General features: G+C 42.2%; 2 protein-coding genes across 3 annotated transcripts in view; one reads left to right on the top strand and one right to left on the bottom strand.

Moving 5' to 3' along the window:
- Positions 1-626: 626 nt before the first annotated feature.
- On the top strand, positions 627-2,721 carry gins2 (GINS complex subunit 2; the record flags this gene model as incomplete). Its single annotated transcript, XM_079245139.1, has 5 exons — positions 627-716; positions 945-1,059; positions 2,104-2,203; positions 2,278-2,404; positions 2,593-2,721. The coding sequence occupies 5 exons, from the start codon at positions 627-629 to the stop codon at positions 2,719-2,721; spliced, it is 561 nt and encodes a 186-aa protein (XP_079101265.1).
- Positions 2,722-3,653: 932 nt separating this feature from the next.
- The window catches only part of gse1b (Gse1 coiled-coil protein b), a 172,717-nt gene continuing 149,983 nt past the window's right edge, over positions 3,654-26,387 (bottom strand). For both annotated transcript variants that reach the window (XM_079243551.1, XM_079243552.1), the window contains 14 exons: positions 22,394-22,602; positions 17,070-17,236; positions 16,453-16,653; positions 14,222-14,389; positions 13,759-14,123; positions 12,620-12,950; positions 10,416-11,059; positions 10,182-10,294; positions 9,805-10,069; positions 8,861-8,974; positions 8,357-8,731; positions 7,346-7,684; positions 6,838-6,941; positions 3,654-6,326 (listed from right to left, as the gene is read on the bottom strand). In XM_079243551.1, the coding sequence (XP_079099677.1) occupies positions 6,186-6,326; positions 6,838-6,941; positions 7,346-7,684; positions 8,357-8,731; positions 8,861-8,974; positions 9,805-10,069; positions 10,182-10,294; positions 10,416-11,059; positions 12,620-12,950; positions 13,759-14,123; positions 14,222-14,389; positions 16,453-16,653; positions 17,070-17,236; positions 22,394-22,602 (3,536 nt within the window). In that variant the 3' untranslated portion in view covers positions 3,654-6,185. The remainder of the gene's footprint in view (positions 6,327-6,837; positions 6,942-7,345; positions 7,685-8,356; positions 8,732-8,860; positions 8,975-9,804; positions 10,070-10,181; positions 10,295-10,415; positions 11,060-12,619; positions 12,951-13,758; positions 14,124-14,221; positions 14,390-16,452; positions 16,654-17,069; positions 17,237-22,393; positions 22,603-26,387) is intronic.

The following is a 26,387-nucleotide window of genomic DNA, read 5'->3' as shown; positions in this document are numbered from 1 at the left end:
ACAGCAGTCTCTTAATAAAAAGCCCTCCTGTCACGCTGCTAAGCCACCCAATTTTTTTTCTTAATTTTTATTAATAAATGAAGGATCTAATTAGTTAAATTAAATTCAACACAAGAATCAAGTGTTAAAAGTCTGCCATGTCATCAAAAGCAGGTATTTATTCTGTGGTTTCTTTGGTCATGGCTATGACCAAAAACTAAAATCCATTTATCATTGATATTGAATATCTATCTCGGCTTAACTCAATCAAGAAGGCCCTTTTTTTAAATTTAGCTAAATGCTTACCTCTAGTGGTGCTTGACTGCCATTGTCACTGTGGTCGCATGGCGCACGTCTAGTTTGGACGAAGCCCTGCCAGCGGCGTTATTTTCAGGCAAACCACGACCCCACTGATAGGGTTCAATGTGCAACATCTCGTGTTTCGGACCATGTGTTAGGAGATCCAGAGATGGTCAAATCATAGGTCAAATAGCAGATACAAGACAGTACATGGCGCTGACGCTGCGGTTTCATACTTCCTGTTGATGACGTTGCTGGCTCCTCATTGGTTCACTGTAGCTTCGGACAACCTGCAGCGCGGGAAACAATTTGCAGCGCGGGGGTTTAGTTAACTGTTACAAAAGATCATGGACCCGTCAGAAGTTGAGTTCCTTGCCGAGAAAGAGTTAGTGAAGATAATACCAAATTTCAGCCTGGATAAGATCTATCTGATTGGGGTAAGTAGCACTGCCAGCACTTTGCTCTACACTCGTAAACAACGTGAACCTCTCTGACCAAGAGGCTTGTAAATCTCAAACTGTACCTTTCTGTATGCATTGAATTGGAGTTATGCTACTTGTGGTCAGATAACTGGCTGTAGCAAAGCGAAGACTTTAATACAAAATGAATAAACGCGTGTCTTTGCTTGTGTGTGTGTGAACTGCAGTGTTTGTTTCTGTCCGCAGGGAGACTTGGGTCCCTTCAACCCTGGACTTCCTGTTGACGTTCCGGTGTGGCTGGCTCTAAACTTAAAACAGAGACAGAAATGTAGAATAGTCCCCCCTGAGTGGATGGATGTTGGTAATGCTTACTCATTTAGTCACTTACTTGATTTAATGTGTCTGAAATATTCCAGCCCAGTATAAAATGTTTTGATGTGGTTTTTTTTTTGAAGTGGGAGTACAAGTATTCAGGTCCTTTACCAAAGTGAAACTACTTCATTATGAGTAAAGATGGTTCCCAAATTTATTTCCATTAGTCAAATAAAGTTATTGAGGCTGAAGGAGCGCGTTCATATTTTCTCAGTTGGATTAAGCGCTGGTTTGCACCAATGCATATATATTTTAAGATACCCGCAACCCCAATTTAAAAACAAAACAAAACCCCCCCCCCCCCCCCCAAAAAAAAACCCGTGATACTGTTTAAAATGTATATTTATAACAATGCACTGATTCACAAATCTCATAGACTGATATTTTATTCCCAGTGAAACATAACATATTACTTGTTAAAACTTAGACATTTTATCATTCATGTAAAATATGAGCTCATTTGAAATTTGATGGCAGGTACACAACTTGAAAAACGGTTGAAATGGGCAACAAAAAAATTAAAAAATAATGGGCAACTTTCAAAACAACTGGAGGAGCAGTGGACAGCTGATTAAGTTGGTACTGCTCAGGTGCTCTGTCCTCATGTCCTTGTGCAGCACACTTCACCCTCCCTGCTTCCAGTGTTGGCATCTCTGGTGGATGAATATGTATGGTCGTTTGTGTAGTCAACGATGCTGCTGGTGCAGTTTGGCTGCCAGGTTTCTGTCAGTCTGCTCCACGGCAGCTGTGGCTACACATGTAGCTTACTATCACCAAGTATGAGTGAGGAAAGTGAATTAGCTTGTTGGATAGGAAAACTGAGCTTAAAGCAGTTTATTTTGTTGCCATAACTTTACAAATGCCTACATATGCGGTTACTTTCCATGTGTACTTTAAATAAGATGGTCTGTGGTGATAATGGGATTAAAGATGACTACTCAAGCAATTCCTCAAAATTATACCCCTTATGCTGAAATATGGAATTTCTTTCAGAAAATTTTTAATACTTGTTTTTATTCTCTTCTTTATGCAGAGAAACTGGAGGAGATGCGAGAGCTTGAAAGAAAAGAGGACACCTTTACGCCTGTTCCTTGTCCTTACTACATGGAGCTGACTAAGCTGTTACTTAACCAGTGAGTTAGAAAGACAGAAATGTGGCCTTCTTTCCAAAACTTTGTGCTCATGGTGACCTACTTTACGTTTGTAGTGCGTCGGACAACATTCCTAAAGCAGATGAGATCCGCACGCTGGTCAAGGACATATGGGACACTCGGATCGCCAAACTCCGCTTGTCTGCTGACAGTTTCATCAGTCAGCAGGAGGCTCATGCCAAGGTAAGATGGGTCACAGATAATTATGATCTGTCCACATAGGTCAAGATACATTACAATTGCTGACAACTTATTTTATGCCCGTGCATGACCTTATGAATCCTTCTGACTTGGTTACAGACAGGTTGTCAGATTGCAGATCTTCTTGACTAGTTTTGAAAGCCAAACTTAACCCCTGTCTCTCTCTGCAGCTGGACAACCTTACTCTGATGGAGATTAATACCATTCGAGCGTTCCTTCTAGATTCACTTAACTGCATGTACAAACTGCGCTCCAATCTGCAGCCTGGTTCCAGTAAGGACCAGTTCATGGACTACTGATCCCAAACATCATGGCCTTATCAAGCCATCTATTACAGGAAAGCCTACGAATCTGCCCGTAGTGAGAAATTCATATGAAATGAGTTAAGGCTGGTATTATTTTGAGTACGTGACTAAATTGTATTCATGTACATGTGTGTATTTATATCTAATATTTTCCTTGAATTATTTTTAATCCTTGTAATTGTTTTTATCTTCTTTGTTAATTCAAATATAAACTTAGCTGAGACACAAATTGTGTTTGGATAATTATTTCTTGGTGTGGGAGGCGGGGGCGGGCAATACTGTCATCCTGGAAGGTGTAGTTAGAACACAGATCCATAGATAAGGAACGGCTGTAGAATTTTATTTTGTGTTAATCAGGTGGCAGTCATACATCTGTGACGGTACATACCTGGCAGCACTTGAATCTGAAAATGAGTGAATACCAACAGAAAATTATTACAGTTGGCAAGTTTTTAGTTCAGCGTTTAGCTGTGATGCTCAGTCTAAAAAAAAATGTATCACAATACATAAAGGTAACTGATAGGCTTTCTATCAGTGTATTATAAAATGCCAATTGGTATTAGAGGAAAAAAAAAGATCAAAACATTAACTTTTGTAATGTTTACAATTGATCTTAGGTCAGTCATGTCCTGCTGGTTAACTGAGCACAGAGGTTTGCTTCCATGATAGCAAATGATTCTTAATACCATAGCTGTGAGAGAAAAGCCACATGATGGAAAGCTATTAATGCTCAAACTGTTTCATTGTCTTCATCTAAATTTGGCCATGTTGGGTCCATTTCCACTTAAGACCTGTATCTGTCAGAAGAAAAAAATCTTTAAAAAAGTAACTTAAGTTGCTCTTCTATCATACCAGCACCCACAAAGAAAGTTTGATATTGATTTTGAAGTATTTTATTCTCTTTTTTGTCTGAAATCACAGCCATATATTCATAAATACCTAATTACTACATTCAACAAAGAATATATTACATTACAATGAATTCAAACAAGTACATTTTAAAAACAGGATTTCACAGCATCTAGACATCCTCCACTGAGTAACAGGGCTATTGCATGGGCGTGCACAGGTTGGAGACACAGGGAGGCTGAGTAAGAGGCTTGTCTTACTGCACCTTCCTCCCCAGCTAATTGGCAGCTTACCTCAGCATGCATGCTCCCTCATTTACTGACAGGCTGCACTGTTGGCTCTCGACTGCTGTGTAAAAACAGATGTACACTCTGTATTCCTCTGATCTGGCTTAGGCCTCATTTATAAAATAATTCTTAAAAAGGCTTTATGATTGAAGTGACTTTTCTCCCCCTTTCTTTTTAGATGTGTTTAGATAAACTAATTTAGCGTCAGTTTTTGACTTGCACATGTGTGAAAGGTGTGACACAGACAGCAGACACTTGAATGTAAAATGTAAAGTCCCTGATCACTGATGTTGGGTGTAGAATGCCCATCATTTGGACTGCAACTCCTTCACATGCTCCCAAATTCTTGAGGCACTTGTCAGTGAAATAGTGTATGCGTGGGGTAGTTGTGCTTCATTCATAAAAATGAACTTTTTAGTACAAGTTTGAGGTTATTTTTTATTTGCATTATTGAATTCTGCGCTTGTTTGCATCAAACATTACCATAACTTTAAAACTTTAACGATCTAGGTATATCTTCTGACAGATCCCGTTGTCTCGGAGTACACATCTAACACCTCAAGTTAAGACATAAGTTAGATGCAAGAAGGGTGACATAACTCTTGCCAGATTTAAGGACAGCCCTGAGAAATGGGATGCGGGCAGACACATGAAACACCTTTGATTCTGTACTGATCACAAAATACCCAGTTTGAATCTTGATTGATATCTAATATGTTGGCAGTTTTGGAGGGTAGGGACATGGCCATCTGTGGTTGAATGTGAAGAGTCTCAAATGCTACTGTTGTTTTTCTTTTTAAGAAATGTTTTGGCACTATGTCCATTCATGGCTGCTCATAAGGGCTGGATCTTGGAAGGTGTAACATTAAACCAAGCGCCATGTTGTGACTCCAACACTAAATAATGTCTGAAAAGTAAAAATGAAGGTCCAATGATAAGATAAAGCATCATGAACCAGTTTAACCTGCTGGCTGCTTTAAGAGACTCTTCATGTCTTCATATAATCAAGTAAGTCATGTCATCAACAAAAAAAAAATGCATATATAATATATGTTGCTGTGGATCTGGTTTTAGCATGTGTGTAACAGGCTAACTAGTCATGCCAGCAGCAGTGAAGCAGAGCAGGAGAGTTATTAAACAAAGGCATGTTACCGTAAAAGAAGGAGGGTAAAAGGGCAGGAGCCATGTCTCGGAGCCTCTGAGGCAGCTTTGCTGAGTTCAGAGGTCAGGTGAGGTGACTGTGGCTGGGTCTCAGCTGCGCAGTGCCAGGACAGAATAAGAGCAGGACTACATCCTGCTTTTGTTCATTCTGTTAAATGTCTCGAAAGGAGCTGTTCTGGCCAGCAGCAATACAAACACTAAAAGCAAGGCTTTCTTTTCCAACTCAAAAAAAACCCAAAACAAAACAAAAAAAAGCATAAACATATAAAAAATGGCAGGTTTTTTTTCTTTTAAAAGAACAATGATTAAAGTAATAAAAACATACAAAATTATTTTAAGTCTTCATATTATATACAATACAAGGCTGCAGCACCCTTTAAAATTCTTATTTTCAAATTTTCTATTTAGAAATAAAACATTTCCTTAATTCTTTCGAAAAATGTGCATTTTCTATGTTCTTCCCTAATTAGAACAGTTCTTTGCTGTAACACAGTACCACCAGGTAGTTCTTCAGCTTTAATTCTTAAGTGCATTTCCAGTTCAAAAGCTCAAATGGCCACGGTGATTTAAAAAAAAAAAAACAAAACTAAAAACAAACCAAAAAAAATTTAGAGAAAAAAAAAAAAAACAACACAAAAAACAAAAACAAAACAGAAACCAGTCCCAACTGACCAAAAGCTTTCATTTGGAGATTTGAAGCATTCAAGTCTTCAGACAAACCCCTCTGGGGGTAGCTGCTCCCTTATTGGCAGATTGTCCATGTAGCTGTGGCTTTAAGGGATGCAGGGGCTGAACAGAGCAGCAGGAGCTGGAGAGTGTAAAAAGTGGGCGACTGAGAACTGATCTTCAGCTTGTCCTGCTCCAGCTATAGCTGATCTCATGTTGGCTACATTGGCACATGTTAGTGGCTTGTGGTGCAGCCCCTGGCAAGCCACAACCCAAAGACGAACTGTCCTTCACTAAAGGGTCCTGATTCCTATGCATTCATCTGTCTGTTCATTCACTCAATCCATTCACTCTCATCCGATCTAGCCAGACATGTTTACCTCTATGGAGCCATCAGGACCAGGCTGTAAAAAATAAACTCTGGTTCTCAGTCTGAAAGGAAGGCAGCTGGGGCCTGGGGGGGGGGGGGGGGATCATCAGATCAGCATGTCAGGGTCACCTTGGAGGGTAGCCTTTGTAATGGCCACTTCTCGACCAGTGTGTCTGTGGCAGTGTCAAACACTTCCTGAAGTGCTCCAGCTCTGCTTGTAGCTTCTCCCTTTCCACAGCCAGCTTCTGTCTCTGGGACATCAGCTCCTATTAAAACAAACAAACAAAATCCAGTTATATCCCTTTGTTTGAATATTTATGAAGCCATCATGTGTTTGTGTAACATTTATTAAGTGCACATTATCATAGTGGAAATGTTTGCTTACGTCTTGCATAAAGAGTCCGACCTGTAGGGGAACACCTGCCTGGGTCTAAACACAAAATCTCCATGCAGTACAACTAAACTCCAGAACAGGGACGTCAAACTCTGGTCCTTAAGAGCCACTGTCCAGCACATTTAAGTGGTTACCCTGCTCCAACTCACCTGACTCGAATAAAATGATCCAACAGTTTGTCGTCAAGTTCTGCACAATGAACCATTAATTTCAGTCAGGTGTGCTGAAGCACAGAAACATCTACAAAATGCAGTACAGCGGTCTGGAGATTAACACCCCTACTCTAGAACTACAGTACTTGGAATTGTGATGAGTATTTGGCTTCAACCTTTACTCATTATCTCACATGGCTTTGTGTTTGGGTGTGTATGTGTGTGCCTTACCCCCATGCTATGAGACAGTTGCTCGGCAGTCAGACTGAGGCTGTAGTTCTGAGCTTCTAGTCTTCGACATTGGCTCTGCAACACTTGTCTCTCCAAACTTTGCTCTGTGACAATACGGGATAGAAGAAAGTAGAGAAGGGAAAACAAGGACAGACATTTTAGAGAAAGAAAAAACACTCAAGCAGGTGGCAGTTTACGATGACCTCGGAGCAAAATCCAGACCATGACCTCCAACAGCAGCAACAACCATTTTTATATTTCAACATCTGAAAACACTTTGTCAAATAATGTATGCTGCCTTCTAGGGATGAAAGTAACAACTCTCTGACAAAGAAAGAAACGGAACCCTAATTTTGTGAAATGATACAATCATTTCAGGGTGATGAAACTGGAAAGCGAACACTGCGATTAAAAACTGTCTAAATCTAATGTAAGGCAATGTAAAAAATAAAAATAGCAGGGCTGTGACATTTTCTAGCAGCAGGATTCATTTCATGTGCCGTCTTACCTTCAATATATTCCTGATAAGCTTCAAAGATAGATTCAATTCCCTGCCACTTGGAAACTGAGACCTCCTCTTCCTCCTCATCATCTTCCTCCTCAGAGTCCTCTGGACCAGACAGGTCCTCCCTCATCCCTGAGGCCTCTTTGTGGAGGGGTGCTGAAAAGTGCTGCCCGTTTGGTTGAGGGTGAGTGTGTGAAAGTAGGTGGGGAAATGATGGTGTGTTGGAGTGAGGCTGCGAATGTGGCCGCGGCGACCGGCCGGGGGTGCTCTGAAGCTCAGGAATGTTATAGTGAACGGAGGACTCCTGGATGTGGGACGACTCCGACACCCCTGCAGCTCCTCCTAAAGAAGAAACAAATCACACAGGCACACATGAATAAAATGTCAATTTATCCATTTTACTCAACAGTTGTGATGACAGGATTAGTGAAAAAAATATAACAATTTTGGTTCTATATGAATTTTCGTTTTGACTATTTCCAGTTCAACATACTGACATTTTCCAGGTTCTGCAAAACTGAGAATTTGCTGACAATTTTTTATTTGAGTTCCCAGTTCCGATGCATCTGTGACTCAGATAATAGATGTAGTTTGAACCATCTTGACAACAAAATAGTCAATCAACTACATAAAAACATTAATCATGAAAAAAGTTTTTGTTACAAAGCTTCATCACCGACCTAAATGACGACACACTATAAGGAAAATAAATTGTCTCATGTGTTTTAGTGTAACAAAAGTTTTTCTGTGAGCGCTGGTTGAATAAAAACACCAGTTTGCAGGCTGAGATCTAAAAATGCTAAACTGTGATTTAGCATTCACTCTTGGAAAGACATTTTGACTTAAGCCATTTAGTTTTGCAGACCTTATCAATAATAACAACAACAACAAAAACTTAAATAGCTCTCTTACATAGTAAAAACACAGTCAAATAAAGTTTAGGTTGAAAAAAATGGAATGAATAATTAGAAACATAATAAATGCAGGTTGTGTTAGTGTCCTCAGTGTCTTTACCTTTATGTTTCTGCAGGGCTTTCTGAGTGGACTGAAGTACAGACTCATGGAACTGCTGGGCAAATTCCTCTGGCGTGAAGCTGTCCCAGGCTTTTGTGCGTCCATTGACACTGTGAAGTCCCTCTTTAGCCAGCAGGGGGAGCTGGGGACGCAAGCTGTTGAGCAGACTGGAGCTCCTCTTTGAGATGGGTCCATCACTGGGCCCCCGGGCCTTGTCTGGGTAGACAGCTGGAGAAGGGGGTGCCTTTGGTCTTAATGTGTCTCCAAGGGGTTTTGGATAGCCATTGGGGGATACTGGGCAATGTGAGGCGGGGCTTTGTGGTCGAACATTGTGGTGATCTTCCGATTCAGAGGACGGCTGGGCAAATGTTGGATCTGCAATCATTGGAACATATGTCATGGCCAAGATCAACATTAGTACTGCAGTAAGCGTGCAGTTAGAAAGTGCTGCTACTTTCCTCCATCAGAAAAGTGATCTAAAAACAATAAAAAGGCACGCTTTACCTGAAGCCTGTGCTGGGGGGCTCTTACACAGTGGATGAGCTGCATGTCTGACAGTATCCAAAGTTACACTCTTTTCTTTAATAGCTTGAAGCAACTCCGCCACCTTTTCATTGTCTAAAACAGAAAAACAAATGAAAAATACATTTTAGTTTCTCATTTACATCCTCATAAGCAGTTATTTTATGCTGTATGTGCAAAATGATCTTAAGTATGGCCTGACACTGTAGGAGGTTTTATATCGCCATCTGCTGGCTGTATATTGTAAGCCCATGTCCTTGACTTTCAATCCTGATGACGCATAGCATCACAGCAATGTTTTTTAATGTCAGTTTTGGCTTGTCAAACTATTTTTGACATACCTTAAAGACATTGTTTGAGGATCAAGATCTTATTAGAGTTAAATCTTGGGGGGAAACAACAGGACAGACGACTAGCAAGGGACTCAATATCAATAACATTTGATATTGTACACAATATCAAATGTTTGTGTACAAATGGCTCTAACATTTTAACTAGATCCATGCAAAGCATAACATTATGCATACGTAGTGTAATATGTTCTGAATTTAATATAGTGTATGAGGTTGACATGGTCATTTTCCAGCCCCCTTACAACCTCTCTGTCCCAAATGGTGACAGAAATTCTGCTTTGACAGTTTCAGCGCTGATTTTACTTGATTATGATGCTGCATACAAATGTTTGTGCTTTTATGCACATGTTCATGTATTTATCTGTGCAGATAGATGATTAAATATTTTTTTAATGTACTCCCATGACACACCAGTTCCCAACTTGAACATGATCAGCCAAAGTTAATCATTTAGAAAACCTAGAAAGCATTGTTGTACATTTTAGATTTTTACTATTTAGTTCATTTTGGTATTTAAATGAATCATAATACAGTTATTCAACCGAGTACCTGTTCCACAGATTGATCACATACCTCTTCTCTGCTGTATTGTGACATGGGACAGTCTAAACATGTTGAGGAATCGCTTCTTATCCTCCAACTCGGGTGCTCGGTCCATCTCCTCAGGGGTGAAGCGAGTGATAAGCTGAGAAGGAGGGGGAGTGCGTTTTGATTGTGAGGCAGGTGGCGAAGGACTACGCTCCCTGAGCAGTCTCCTCCTCTTCCTTCTCTTCTGCTGCACAAGCTCCTCACGCCTGCTCACTGTGGTCAGGCTAAATACCCTCAGGAAGTCCAATTTCTATAGAGAGAGATGAAAAGGATCGCTTTACTTCAGTGTGTTTATCTGGATAATTTGTGCATTTTTCATTATATACAAGTCCTTAAAACATACATTCTGGTAGTTATTTTACCTCTGTCGAGTCATCCAGCTTGAGTGGGGGCTGCTCTGCCACTCTCCTGAGATGGGCTCTTACCTCCTCCTCATCACTCTCATCATATGAGTCATCCAGCTCATAGTAGTAACCTGTAGAAATCACAGACATCACTGCTGATACACTACCTTTAAAGGTGACAGTTTTATTACAACAATGTGGTTATAATACTTATAAAGCAAGTAAAGGCTGATTAACAGATGCCATGACTACCTTTCTCTCTGGCCTCCCTTCTCCTCTTTTCTTCCAGGTCCAGCTTACTGACAGGCCTTCGATGCTGCTGTAGAAATTCATCGTAAATCAGCATTGTGTCTGGAACCGTCACCAGTGCTGTTACCTGTCCCACCACTGGCCCGGAAACCATTCCAAGCCCTTGTCCATGTCTACTCGACCCCAGGTGTCCCTGAAAGCTCTTTAGTCCAGCATTGCTTTTGATTGTTCCCTCCATTTCATACTGACTTGACAGAGACAGTGACGCCCTCTGCTGGCTCAAGAAGGACTGGGTGGATTTCTCTAGATCAGCAAGGAATGTGCTGGGCTCTGTCAAGCCTGGAGGTCCTCTCAGTGGGGGATATTTTTCCATTGCTCCCACATCTCTTCTGCGGGTTCCATCTTCATATTTAGAGGGTCCTGGTGAGAGATGACTGAGCTCATAGTGGCCCATCCCTGAGGGCTCATGGTTACGTCTGGACTCTGAGGCTGTCTCTATAAGAGATGCAGGATTCCACAAGGTTGTGGGAGGTGGAGGGGGGTGTTCACGTGGTGGCTGTGGAGGTTTGGGTGAGATGAGAGGCGGAGGAGCGCCTAAGTGAGGGTGTAGTTCCCGGCTTCCTAGTTCATGGTGATTTGGTACGGATCTGCAGAGATAGAATTAAACATAAATTATTCATCTGTTGGATGCAAAATATAATAAAAACACGTTTCCTAAATTTCAGAAAGAATGTTTCCTAATTATGCATATTGTACTGACACACATGCCACACCTTCTTCTTTTTACCCGTGTTGGTGTGTCTGTGCACAGCAGCGTTATCAAGCCCAGGCAGAGTAGCCCAGAGCAGTGTGGATGCAGCCAAGGCACACACTGTCCTCCAGATACACAGGCCTCTTTTTGATCTTTAAGGCCTTTGTAGTGAGGCATGCATGCACACACACACACACACACACAGAAGAGAGTCATATACTGAGGAAGAGACCAGTGGAAATGTTCTCATGACAGGTTGTCAGAGAATAAGAAAACTGACACAGAGGCAACCAGAAAAGCACTCAGAGAGCAGAGACCTCCGCCAAGCAGCTCGTTACCACCCGTATTGTGAAGAATCCTTTAAACATTTCTGTATCCTGATTACTCCAAAATATTAATGGAATGTTAGTTAGATCAAAATCACTCACAAAAATCTGCCCAGTAGCGTTAACAAATGCAGACAGAAAAACATGTGCAAAAACACAACATCCTTGGCAGAGCTGATACGAATAGAAAGGGATTTTAAAAGGCAAAGAAAGGTGAATGATACTAATGACCACAGTAGACATGTATCTAAGGGTGGAAGAGGAAAAATGCCATGGCGTTTAATTAGAAATAATAACAGTGAACAGGAAAGAAAGGCAGATGGCTGATGGATACTTTCTCAAGAGAATTTCCAAATAAAACCTGGCAGTAGTGCACACTGCATGACCAGTCAAATTATCTCTGCCTCCTGTTTGTGTTGCGTTTGTGTATGTGTGTGAAAGACTAAATGTGTTTCTTATCTGGAATCTGCAGCCTGTGAGCTGTGATTACACGATTATACTGTAGGGTTACTGATAGCACATGTTTGTATATCACTCCTGTCCTACCAGCATTAACCACAGCCTCACTCCTGAAGCACACACAACACAAACACAGGGACTGGAACAACAGAAGGTGGGTAGTGAGGGTTTGTGCTGAGAGGATTAGTTGAGAATTAGCCTTTGTGTATCTCAGTAGTCCCACTAGCTGGCTGTTTGAAACCCCTGCCCATTCACACTCATGAAACAGCAGTCATCAGGATCCAGCATTACCACATCAAGAAAACACCTCAACATAGCTGCCTGGTTCCCTACATGTCAGGACTGGAATGTGGCTTGAAAAGAAAAAGAGAAGATGTGATGCTTCTGACAGGTTTTATCTTTTTGCCAGTCCTACCTGAAAACAAACTTCTAAAGCCTGCCAGCCTCTGAGACTTTGAAACACAACAACAACTGTCCCTATCAGGCAAGTAGAGAAATAACCTCACAAATAATGTGTGTGCTGAAAGTATGCATGCATGCAACTGCCAAAGACCCCCAGACCGAAAGTTTTCATCAGATAACAGACAAAACAAAACTACCATGAAAAACATGTATTACCAATTTCTTGGTTGGATTGGATCAAGAAATTTTTTTCGGGAATGTTGCCTCACCTGTGTGCGTCTGTCCTGTGATCTGGAGTGTCAGCTGGTCGGCCCAAGTCCAGATGCTGCTCCAGAACCTGCTGGCGGAATTCAGACACCTGGTACTGGCGATCCTCTTTTTCTTGCCGCAGCTTGCGTTGCCGTGCCAACCATCTCTCCTCCTCATTGGCCCTCTGAGCGATCATTGAGGCTGGGAGTCCTGTGCCAACAGTGCTGTGCCCCATGTAGAGGCCATGGCCAGAGATTAGACCAGAAACAGGATGATGTGTTTGAACCATTGAAGAGTGGATTCCAGGTGGGACAGGTTTGGGGGCCGGAAGAGCAGGCTCTTTGGTTTTGTCTGGAGAGAGACAGAAAGAGAGAAAGCAGAGTGAATACTTGGTTTCAAACTGAAGCCCTATTCTTCATTCAATTGTATAAAAAATGGCAAAAGTCTTCATGTAATTGATTCTGTGCTATTTTTTGTACTCATTTCTTATATATGGTTATGTGGTTCTTGTTGCTGCAGTGGAAAGCTTATTTATTCTATTCTACTATCATTTTGCAGATGCTTTGGATAAAAGTGGCTTATACATGATCAATTAACTATAACAAGTAAGCTAACATGGATGTCCTGTGAGTGGGAGGAAGCCAGAGTATCCTGAAAAACCATGCATACAGGAGGAGAACATGCAAACTCCACACAGAAAGATCACAGTTTGAGGTTCCCTCAGCTGAGACTCGAACCAGAAACCTTTTTGCTGAGAGGCATCAGTGCTGACCACTAAGCCATTATACCATATACTTAGCTGAGCACAGTAACCAGTGGAACTCCAAGTTTGTCAATAGACTATAAAAATCCACAAAAAGTACAAATAAATTCTGGAGTAATAAGTTTACGTATGTTGTTATAAAATCTTGTAATCAAACAAATGACTATTGTTTAATTAATCAAGCTAATGATTAAGCAATTTGCTGCCTAGATCATTCAAGCAAAGAAAAATAAATGTCACTACTTCCTTCCAACTATGGCTTTATCTGACCGTCTTTATCTGATGGGTGCTGCAGTCCTTATAGCTCTAGTTAATGTAACAAGTTTATAAGGGCAGGTGTTGATAAGTCGTATAAATGTTGCTTTCAGAGGTTATATGGGATTGAGGGACACATACCAGCCCGATTAGGGGTTAGTCTTTCAGGCTTGGTTCGTTCCTCCTGTCCCCTCATGGCATGGAGCTCGGCCAGATAGTGGTTTTCCATAGCCTTGGATGCCTGGAGCTCCTTCTCCCTCAGTGCCCTCTCCTTCTGCCTCTCCAGCTCCTTCTCTCTCTCTCTCTCCTTCTCTCGTTCCCTCTCGCGTTCGCGTTCCCGTTCCCTCTCGCGCTCCCTCTCAAGCTCCTTCTCCCTTTCTCTTTCACGCTCCCGTTCTCTCTCCCGCTCCTTCTCCCTCTCTGCCTCACGCTCCCTCTCTTTTTCCCGCTCACGTTCTCGCTCGCGTTCCCTCTCACGCTGCCGAAGCTCATCCTCCAGATGGAGCCTGAAAACAGCCAAGTGGGCAAAGAAATGAAAGGATATAAGTGACATTAGCAAGGATGATGCACCATTGCGCTAGCTTTATACTACAAGGCACTTTACCTCTCAGACTGCAGTGCTGAAAGTGAAGGGTGTGTGAAGTCTCCAGGGTAGCGAACCCCTGGTATGTGCATATGAACAGCAGGGGGATGGAGGGGAGGTAAAGCTCCCCCTGTTGGCAGTGGATAGAAAGGTGACCTCAAAGCAGAGAGGCAGAACGGGTCATCCATCCTGGGATACAAGGATTACAATGAAAGAAAGAGAGATAGAGAGAAAAAGGGAAAGTCAGTCTCCCCATGTGACAGTGCAGTGTTCACTTTCATTAACCTGTGTGTCACCATCTCCCAAAGAAGGTAAATCATGGGGTCCTTCATCTTTCTAGGATGGAGCAGAGTTTGTCAGCTAACCTCAATCACCACAAAGCAGCTAGCAGGAAACAATGCTGTATGTCAATGAAAAACTGTGCATTTATGTGTTTGTGTGACATCCAATGGCCAAACGCTCATTAGATCAATTTAGCTGCAGTATTTATGACGGGTGCTGCAGTCCTATGAGCTTGCTTGGTTGACATCCTAGAGGCATGCAACCTCTGCAATAGCCCAAAGCAAGCAAGGCCCTTCTTAATACACTAGAGAAGACACACCATTGCTCATGTATAGCGCATATCCGAAATGTAGTCATTTTCACAATTCCATGCAAATTTTCTAATGGAAAAAAATATTAAAGCCTAATTTTTTTTTTTTTTTTTTTTTTTTTAAGAAATCTGCAAACCCCAGCAAATTTTGAATCAGATTTTATATAGACACTTCAACAATCTTTAGTGATTATTTCCCAGAGTCTCTGATGAACAAGTTCTAAACGTACAGAGTTAAGAGCAAAAACAAGCGTTGTTCTCCTTTTCTTATTCTATCCTTGGCCTTAACCTAATTTGAGTAAGAATATGAAGAAGTGAGAGGAGGTTAAACAAGCAAAAACAGCATCATTACTGCACCTCTTTCAGATTTAAATGGCATTACAACAGCCTTTGGCAATAAAAAATGATGTGCTATCCATTTTTAATGAGACACTTAAAAGCATTTTGACATTGCTGACCCAGATATTTTCAAACAGGGACTTTATAAAGTCTGTCCAATAATGAGTGTGTCAATCACTTAGAACTTTGAACCTAAGTGCTGCAAAAAAGTACTGCACTGAAGCACAACTCTAACTCCAATGAAGCTGGGGCGTTATGCACAACATAAATAAAATTAGAACATAATAATATGCAAACCCTTTAGACTTATATTCAGCTGAATAAACTACAAAGACAGGATATTGTTAATACTGATAAATTTCATTATCTATTTATATTTTTGCAAATATTCACTTAATTTAAATGTGATGCTGCAACACGTTCCACAAAAGCTGCGACTGGGCCATGTTTACCACTGTGTTAGACAAGACAAGCAAACTTATTTATATATCACCTTTCATGTACCAGACAATTTAAAGTGCTTTCCATAAAACATTAAAAGTATTACAGATGCTGTAAAGAAGCATTAAAGACAAAAACAAACATTACAGCCACAATAAAATTATAAACTAAATTACAATTATCAAAAGCAGTTAAAAGTTACAGTGTAGATTTCATGCGTAGGCGCATGAGAAAATAAATGTTTTTAACCTTGATTTAAAAATGTCTACATTTGGTGAAAATTTAATCTCTACTGGAAGTTTGTTCCACTTGCTTTCAGCATAACAAGTACTGGTAAATGCCAGTCCTCCATGTTCAGTCTGGATTTTAGTCTGGACTAGGTAGAACACCAGTCCTGTTAACAAGACTCAATAACCATTTGGAAAAATTTGTTAAAGCTTTGAAGCTGGAATTCTCTACCATTCTTACTTGACATACAACCTTAGCTGCTCAACAGTCTGTGGTTTCTGTTGTATTTGTGCTTCATAATGCACCACACATTTTCAGTGGGAGACAGATCTGGACTGCAGGCAGGCCAATCTAGTATCCACACTATTACTCTGAAGCCAGACAGTTGTAACACGCACAGAATGTGGCTTGGCATTGTCTTGTTGAAATAAGCACAGACATCTCTAAAAAAGACTTCACTTGGATGCTGCATATGTTTTGTTTATCCCACAAAAACATCAGTGAAATGTTTTACGTCTGGGAGCTTCAGTTTAAGGTCTCTTACACACTAATGCATTTACTGAGAATAAAACAAATAAATGCTCTGGTTGTGCACAATTTGCACTCTGAGGAAATATGTGCAAAGTCAGCTAAATATAATGTGAGGAATTACCTGTATGGTGTGAAGGAGGGGTGTGGCAGGTAGCTGGGGTGGTAGTAGGCAGCTGCAGCTGCTGCTGTTGCAGGGTCCAGGCCCAAGGGCAAAGACGGCATCCTGAGGGCATCCTCAGTTGTGGGATAAGGCCGAAAACCACGGAGGTACTCCTCTGGTACAGGACCAGGAGGCACCGTGTTGGGCAACTGTCTGGGAAGGCTGAAGTTCAAAGAAAAATAGAGGTAAAAGAGAAAAGACACGGTTAGTGTGACTGTTTGTGTTCATTTTGTATATATGTCATATAATAAATAATTACGAAGCATTTTCAGCACTACTGGGGAAGAAAATGAATATGTGCTGCTGTTGCATATTCCAGTTTATTTAATATACACATAAATTATGGAACATAACATCAGCTAACAAGTTTCCCAATAAAAATTTAAAAACAAACCAATATTTAACATTTTAAAAACAACATAAATAAATAAAATAAATAAATAAATAAAAATTAAAAAAAATAAAATAAAATAAATAAAAATAAAAATAAAAATAAAATAAAATAAAATAAAATAAAATAAAAATAAAAATAAAAATAAAATAAAATAAAATAAAAGACAAGGAGCTGTTTGACTCACTTAAGTGGCTGAAAACGTGAATCTTGCATGACAGCCCCCGGGGTGAGACCAAAGGCATAGGGGTTTCCCAGGAGGTGAGCAGGAACTGAAGGGCCACCTTTCTCCTGGGAGAGGGTCCCCTCTGCACCCAGACGTTCCCTGCTACCCCCACGAGGCCCCGAGTCAGCCTAAAGAGAGATACAGAGAGAGCGTCTCAGTCATTGTTTGTGAGAACCTGTGACCGTTATGGTTGTCACTGCTCATGGAGCCAATCCTTTGAGGAGGAGGGGATGGGTGGGGGGAGAGGAAAAGAATAGCCCTGTTTGTGGTGGGGCAACCCCCTCACCCTCTTCCTGTCTTGGGCACTTTTATATAATTTCTCACACACACCATCTCCTTGTAGAGATGGAAAGCTCAACATTTCTCTAGAGGACATGTGTGGTGAAATGGAGGGGGCAGACGGTGGTGAAAAAAAAAACAAGCCCTGCTGTTTTTATTCTAATTGTAAATAAGAGATGACATCTGTATGATCGATGAGGACGTTGGAATGGCAGACAAAAGCTGTGCTTGTAGAGATGATGACTTTGATCTTTGCAAAAGAATGCGTGCGCCTGCGATTGTGTGCGCGTATCTTACATAAAGCAACATCTACAGGGAAGACAACAAAGTCCAAAAAGCAACATCCCTCTGTCTCTGCGTCTTCCCTCTTTTCTTTCACCTCCCTCCCTTTGGCAGCAAGCCTGGTCTCACTTAGCCTATCCCACAACAAACACACAGACACTCAGCAGGCACATACAGAGTTAAAAAAAGACATCCTGCTGTGGGAGTGGGAGTGCATTTTCTGAAGCTTTGGTTTTCCACTGCCTACAAATGCAATAGCAGAACTGAAAATTTTACAATCCTTGTAAAGCTGTTCAAGGAAATTGTTTAGAGAGATGCACGGTCAAGGATGATTTTCATGGGAAAGGTAAAACATTTATCCCATGCCTTGAAAAACCAAACTTGCAGTTGGCAGGAGAACAACTAAAAAGAGAAGTAAGAGTGAAGAAGGAAGAGAAAGAGATGAAGCCATAAAGACGGTGAGCAAGAGGAGAAGGCAGTTTTTGCCCCAGTAAATTAACCTCTCGGCTCCCTGGGAATAGAAGGAGACCTTACAGTAATACTGCCCTCTCTCTCAGTGCCTCTGATAAAACAAATCCCATTTACTGAGCCATTACTTCCATGTCCTGTTCCACAGCCACTGACCCAGGCTGACACTGATGCGCCAACATCCAATCTTAAATGCCTCTAATGTTCAGACTCCTCACATCACCCTTTGTTTAAACCCCTCTCCACACTTTCCACTAGTCTAATGTTACCGTTTGTGCCTTGTGGTTTGTTGCGCCTCACTAAACACTTGAGCACTTTATTCCCTCAAAGCACCCATCTTTATAGCTTATAGACACACCCCCACCCCATCCCAATCCTTTCAATCCTATGAGCGCGAGGAGAAGGTGGACGTTTCCCAATGGCTCAGGCAGCCAATGTGAAAAGGAGTTCATGTATATAGAAATAAGTCAGTATCAAATGGCGTTATTGAACTATCAAAATGCATTTTCTGTTTGCTGCATACTCTTTCTGTCTTGAGCACTTTTATATAACATTGCCCTGCGATGGACTGGCGAGCTGTCCAGGGTGTACCCTGCCTGTCGCCCAAAGCCAGCTGGGATAGGCTCCAGCTTCCCCGCGACCCTGAATTGGATTAAGCGGTTTAGAAATGAGTGAATGTTTGCTGCATACCTTTTCATAAACGTCTTCTTCATGTATGTGGCATAGGTTCTTCTCACATTCAGAATCATTTTGTCTTTATCAGTTTTTATCATAAACACCTATCCTTTAAATGATAATTTGGTCATATCCGTCCCAGTTACATATTTTCTTCTGCTTGGTCTAAAAGAGGACCAGAAAACCAGTAAGTCAAGTCAAAAATCCAAAGTAAAAGGTTTTGGGGAGACCATTATGAAAATGCTTAATGTACCAACCAAATGATATACCTGTGTTATGTAGTGAAGTTTATTTATTTCAACAAGCCAACTGATATTGTTGCTCCCTGAAAAGCATCTGAATTTTACAAAGGACAACAGACCCAATCAACATTTTTAAACGATATCTATTTATCCATGTCAGCCCGAAATATGTAAAGATCATTAATGTCAAGGTAATGTCTAATGTTACACCATTGCCTGAGAGCCCTCAAAGCTCTGGGAAAGGAGACATAAACATTCTCCATTTCTTTGCTGAATCCACACTTTGTATCATCACATCAAACAATATACAAACATATTCGCTGCTTTTAATCACAATGTGCATGTACAAATATATCAAATCACCAGAAAAACAATTCAAATTTTTAATAGTTTTCATAATGCTAATGCAGAGACACCTGGCAGTTTCTATTTAGACATTTTGCTTTGGTGTATTGCTTGAGAGTAACTCATTAAGAAGAGCTGAAGTAACCATTTAATCAAATAACACTTCAAGCACCTTCTATGACATGCAAATATGACAACCTGCTTAGCAAATAAGATTCGTTATAACTCTATAAATTCTCAACCCAGGCAATATGGTACTGTTACGGCTGCCTGTGTTGCTGTTCAGTCCACTGTTTCTGACACTTCAGCTGGGATTCTGGCTCAAGCACAGCTCTGATTGCTGCCTCCTGGCTGGGATTGGTCCTTCAGGTCACCTGCTCATCTCCACCCTGCTCATTGGATAATTGGAACTCCGTACTCAGCTGACTCCACTAATCACCAGGACTTAAAAGACCCCAGGAGACCTTCATTCAACGGCAACCACTGGCTCAGTAGTGGTCTGCCCACAGCTTGCTTTGGTGTTGGACTTTGAACTGTTGTATTTCTAGAGGACATTGGTTGAGCAGCATTGTTTCCTCTTGTTTAGTTCTTGTTTTGTTGTTGTTGTTGTATTTCTTAAATCTCATTGTTCATGGATGTGACACCGGTAGTGTTACATCTGTAACAGGTACTTATCTGACAATCAATGGTATTCTGCGTCATGCACTATGTGTCCGTCACAGGGCCAGTGTCATGGTCATGGCTGTGACGCAATTATTGTAAATTGGTGCAATTCCCAGACACAAATTACCACTAAAATTGAATCAACTGTTCCTCTCCTACTAAATTCACAGAAATTCTATCAAGGGAAGCTGGAAAAATAATAAAAGTGTTGTTGATGAATATCTTATACTGACAGTTTCAGTTGTCTGGCTTTAACGACGTACACTACCAGTCAAAATTTGGACACACACACTTTCCACACGAGTATAAACATACATGTTTTTATTTCCTGGATTTAGTCCTCAGTTTACACCTGTGCATGAATGTATAAGTGCACACTTACAAAAAATTTTTCAAAGGTGTGGGTGGAAATATTCAATCAGATATTCCATTTTAACAAGCCAGAAACATATACTGTTTACCAGCAGCCTGTCACACAGTACACACCAAACAACACAAATACTAGCACTCAAACTCAGACACATCCATTAACAACCATATTCTTCGGTGTGAGTCAGCCCCCTGTGACCCTCAGTGAGGGTGGGAGACCCCGTGTGTTGTAGAGTGCTCGTTTACGCCTCTCAGATGGAGCCATGAATCCAAATTGCCAATTATAAAGCAATTACATTCAGCAGCGGGAGCAGACTCCTGCAGTCATTAAAGCAAAATGCCAACGCATCAAGCCCTCCTCCCTTCACTGCCTGGCCTATCACCCCACCTCTGAAAGGCAGACTCATATCTCAGCCAGAGAGACACTTGAACACCCCTCTAACACAGAGAAAGGAGTGCGTACGCACTGACCAGTTTTTTTCTTGCATACTTTACAGGAGTTCCCGAGAACTCACTGCTGCCTCTGTATGAAGCAACTTCCTCTATACTGCTGTAAATTTCCATTAAAAATGAACATTTTAACTGTACATTTCTGTGTGAGTCCTTATGGTCCTCTGATTTGCTCTAAGTCCGCAGTACTAATAGGGGTGGGGGTTGTGCCATGACACCAGCTTTCATGACACATCTCGCCTGCTGTCCCCCTCAACCTCTAACCCCTCATTCCAACCTCTTGTCGCCATCACCAACCTCCTCATTCTTTGGCAGGATGGCCCTGAACTGCTGGTGGGGGCACCATGAACCCAGCGACCTGACCTTTTTTCATTTTGAGCTTGACCTCTTAGATACACACACGCACACACACATAGCCACCGTGTCGAAAGCACTCAAACAGATGCACATAAAGAGAATTACTAAGACTGTACGAAGGAAGGAGCAGCAGGAGTTTCTGCTGCTTTAATTTTCATTCTCTCTGAAACTGTTCTGCTAAAGAAAAAAACGTTGAGTTCACTGTTAGAGATCCTCCATCTCCCCTACCCCTCCCAGCTCTTATTGACCCTTGAACTGCGGAGGGGTCATTTTGTAAAAGCAGTAGCAACATAGGATGAGGGTCAGGGATACTTCCAGGAGAGAAGACAATGGCCTGAATGCTACCACATATTGCTGGCTGACTGACCTCCTCACCCAACCTTCACTATTCCTTTTGTCCATCTCCAGGGAACCGTCAAAGTGTCTCGGAAAGTTTCCGCATGTTGCCGAGCGCTGTTCACAACCATGCACTTGGCCTCAACCATTAGCCCTGAGCTGAGATAAGGCTTAAAGCAAGACTGTAATCCATAATCCACTCCTTATCAAAGCAAGCAGCTCTCCCTCTTTCTTTCTACTCCACTAAGAAACCAAGAGTAGGTGTCAGGTTGATGAGGTAGAGGATGCATTTGACTGCTTAGGTGATAGGGTAGACTGGAGGTGAGGCTGGGGAGGATATTAGAAGACTCAAGACTATGACTTGGGTAGGGCTTATTCATGGGCAAAGCAAGAGAGGCCTTTGAGAGGCACAGATGTATGCTGCCGTTGAGGCTGTCACCTCAATGTCCCAGTGGCAGCTGGTATTGTTTAACGCATTGAGTCACTGACTGGGTGGATGGGGGAAACATTCACAGACTTGCCAGCAATGTCACATGTACATAAATGAAGTAAACACTGCCACATTATGTGTTGGAGGCCAGCTACAAAGTCCAATAATTCCTCAAGGGCCCATATGGATCTACATTTGTGCAAGGAGACAAGCTTTAGAATGACAAGATCTGGATGCTGCTTTAAGAGCCAGAAAACCAGAACTGGAAAAAAAGAAAGAATATTCAGCATAAAAGCAGAGGACTACATACAGGGCAGCTAATAGAAATAAGAGAAAGGAAAAGTGAAGAATGAAGGTCAGTGTGAGTGGGTGTTTAAATGTGATTTTACCTGGCGACCTTCGCTCCTCCAAAGGCCGTTGCTAGTTTTTGTTGGAGCAATGGTGACTACGGGTGGCGTGTTTGGCACACTGTGGCCTCCAGGGGGAACCAAGACAGGTCCTGGACCAAGGGGACCCCTCTTGGGCGTACTGACTGGAGAGCTGTGGTTGGTGGCCGGGGAGGATACTGGAGATGACTCACTACTGATGGAGGATGCAGCTGGAGAAAGAGGCACATGACAAGTACAGTCAAAGAAAAAATATAAAATCAATGACAAAATTTACTCTGATGTTCTCCAATAACAGAAGTTAAATTCGACAACATTAATGGTGTAGCTTTTTTATGTGGAAATTTAAGAATGACAGTTCAAACAAATAATGTCCTCAAACCTGGGCCAGATTGATGCCCTTAGGCCTCTATTATAAAGTGACAATGATAAGCAGCTCTATGAAAGTCACATGACAGACTCTCAAACACCATAAGAATACACTGCTTAAATATGAATAGTAATACTGTATGTATATGAAGTGCTTACAGCTACACACTGAACTCCCTCCTGCCTCCACCACTCATACAAACTCCCAGCAGGTGGTGAATAGCTGGCCCAATGACATTCTCTGCCGGGCTGTAGCTGTGCCACATTAACAAAGCCCTCCAGGGAAACCCTGTGGCGCAGGGTCACGGTCTGGTCACATGCCTCACTTTCAACACATCCCGCTTTCTCTCTCTCCAACTCCAAACCCCTCATATGATCTCCTCACGTTAACATACTTAAATCTGCAATTTTATTTATTGAAATCTAACGACACCCCCCCCACCCTCCCTTAATTATCCTAACTTCTCTACCCCCCCCCCCCCCCCCCCCCCCCCCCTCCCTTACCCCTTCCTGTGTTTCACACGTGTGCTGTCAGTTTCCTCTCAGACCCTTTCTTATTCTGCGAACCTCCACCTTCTCTTGACAGTAGAGTGCTGCGTATAACCTGCTCTCACAGCGAGCACCGCATTAAACTGGGTCATAACCCTCTCAACAGAGCAGACACTCCAGTGCTGCAAAAAGGACAGTGAGAGATGTGTGGATGTGTGAGTGTGTGCAGGTAGAATGTTGTTTTGCATCAACATGCTTATACACAGGCACATTAAAAATATATATATATATAAAGAAGACACTGAAGACTAAGGCCAGTTTAAAGAACAAAAACCACACATGTAGCTTCCTTTAAACCATCACCCCCCCTTTGTGGTTTCCATGGCAATATGACCTAACAGAATCAGCTTATAGTAGGTGTGGTTGGGACTCTTCATCCTGACTAATAACATTAAATAACGGAAAGGATCAATAATGGCAGTGAGGTGATGTCTATATTAAAAATCTATGTGTGAGTGGTGATAGACTCGGCAGAGGATGAAATGAAAAAAAAGGTTTGTGTAGAGAAAAGATAGTGGAGACACATGTGAGGTGAGATATTAAAATGAAAAACGATGGGAGATGGGGAGTGATTAGTTAAAAAAAAAAAAAAACAATAAAAAAAACAGCCAGTAAGTGCAAAGAGGTGTGAGGTGAGCACCCAGAGAGGAAATAGAAAGAAAAGCAGAGATAAAGGGGTGCAGATGGGTGAGTGGTGGATGGGGGAGGGGAGGAGGGGGCAGTCATATCTTGTCTGCACAATGGCAATTAGTGGCTTAATCCCCCCTCCCTCACCTCAGAGAGCCATTACTCTCCCCTTCAAGACTAGGCCAATCAATAGCAGCCCACTCAGCCTGGGGAACAGAGCTACACTTAATACAGCCCTTGTGTCACAGCCTATTCACTCATCTCACTCAAACACACACCAACAACATGCATACACAGGGATGGAGACCAAATAAAGTGGGAGGGTGGGAGAAGGTGGTGGTGGTGTGTGTGTGTGTGTAGCGAGGGGATAATCACAGCTATTCTCAACTGCTAAGCAACAGAACTGTACTCTATCCATTCCTCACCCCATCTCCTCCTCCTCCTCCATGTAGAGGCAGAGCAGACCAGAGAAGAGGCAGGGCAAACTAAATAATTAAGAGAGCAAGGAAAGAAGCAGGTGAGGGTCGGAAGGAAAAGAGAAAGAAAAGAGCCGTCTACTAAAGACTATTATTTTCTTGAAGCCCAAAGAATCAGTGAATGCTTTTAAGAATCATTCTTCAATGGAAATACATAATAAACACACAGAGAGGGAGAAACAAACAGAATCAGTGAATGCTTTTAAGAATCATTCTTCAATGGAAATACATAATAAACACACAGAGAGGGAGAAACAAACAGCTACCCCCCCCCCAATCATTCTTTCCTCCTCCTTTCCAATGTGAACATGGAGAATGCTCCTCCATGTTCACATTCAGTGCCCACCAACCAAATGTACTTATGTCAGAAATGATTACAGAAGCTTTTTTTTGTTGATCTAGCCTCCCTCCTCCTTCAAAATTTTCATCATGCATCATGCTGCCGTGTGATAAGAGACAAATCATATATACAAGCCATGTGACTGGCACAAGCCTGGTGTCATCGCCGCCATATGCTCCTCCTCCTCCATCTATACAGAGAGAAGATGGCCACACATGCTGGGCCTGCAGGGAACTCGAAGAGGAGGAGGAACGAAGGTCCCCAGGGTCTAAAACAGGCTCATCAGCTCTCAACTTGCACTTCATTAGCAGCACTGATGATGACTTGCTTGATGTGTTGGGGAGTGATGACGTTGGGAGGGGATGCAGGGAGAGAAAAAAGGGACAGAAGAGGTAAAGATAGAAAAAAAATAGCAACAGAGTGAGCAGAGAACGAGAGAGAAAGAGAGAAAGAGACAGAGAGACAGAGAGAGAGAGAGAGAGAGAGAGAGAAGAATCTTGTCTCAGTCCCGAGCTGTGTGTGATTAATGTGAAGCTCCTTTCTCCATAGCCTCCTCTATTACCAGTCCCACTCTCCCAGACTGCCTCCACACTTGATTGCTCAAATTGAGACAACACACACACACACACACACACACACACACACACACACACACACACACACACACACACACACACACACACACACACCAACCAACCAATAGCAGTAATAAACTGACCAAACCAGGCCGTGGTCAGAAGCTGAGGTCAAGTGTCCTTGCACAGCAAACACCTTTAACGTCTGCCCCTGGCCCAATGAAAAAGAAAAGGAGCTGCCGCAGGTCTTAACTAAATCCGTGCTCCAACCCCCTCCCACCCCTACACACACACACACACACACACACCTCTCACACCTGAAGGAAGAAAAGCACCACAAAAACTGTTTTAATGTTGCTGTGTGACTCCTCCCAATCATCTGCCATCACCTCTGTCAGAACAGCCAAGATATGTCTTACCCTGCTAGGCTGAGGATGCTCTCCTCCTCCCCAGCAACATACCCACCCCACTTCACATTTCCTCCTCCCTCCCTCCCAGCATGCATTACAACAACATCAGCACTTAATTAAACAGTCCATTTCACACCTGGTGTGCATAGCAGTGCCCAGCCAGCCCTGCATCCATATGCCACCCCACCAGCACAAGCCTCAACACGTGCACTCTTGTACACAAACACACTGATGCACACACCTGCTACTACAGTCTTGGCCAAGCACTGACAACACAACACAAAGCCTGTAATCTGCATCACTGAGCTGGGGGAGGGGAGAGGCGCACGCACACACTGTGTGTGTGTTGCTGTGCCAGCAAGAAAAAGGAAGACGGTACAAGATGGCGGGTGGAAACGAGAGGAGCAATCCTGTATCCTTTCTCCTCACCGTACAAACTGTACGTATATGAAACTTAAATACAGCATCGCTTCTGATCAGAGTCAGGAGAGGTGTAAAGTTTCTGTAAACAAAGAGACAGAAGGAAGGGGAAGCAAATGAGCTTGTTTGTGAATGTTTCAGGGACAGTTACAGCCTGAAGGGTTTTGCCTTTGAGAAACACTCTCAGAGATACACACACACACACACACATACACACAGAGCACAGCAAGG

This window comes from Telmatherina bonti (genome assembly GCF_933228915.1).
Source record: "Telmatherina bonti genome assembly, chromosome: 1".
In the NCBI taxonomy this organism is placed as follows: domain Eukaryota; kingdom Metazoa; phylum Chordata; class Actinopteri; order Atheriniformes; family Telmatherinidae; genus Telmatherina; species Telmatherina bonti.
This window is presented reverse-complemented; position numbering and strand designations above follow the sequence as displayed.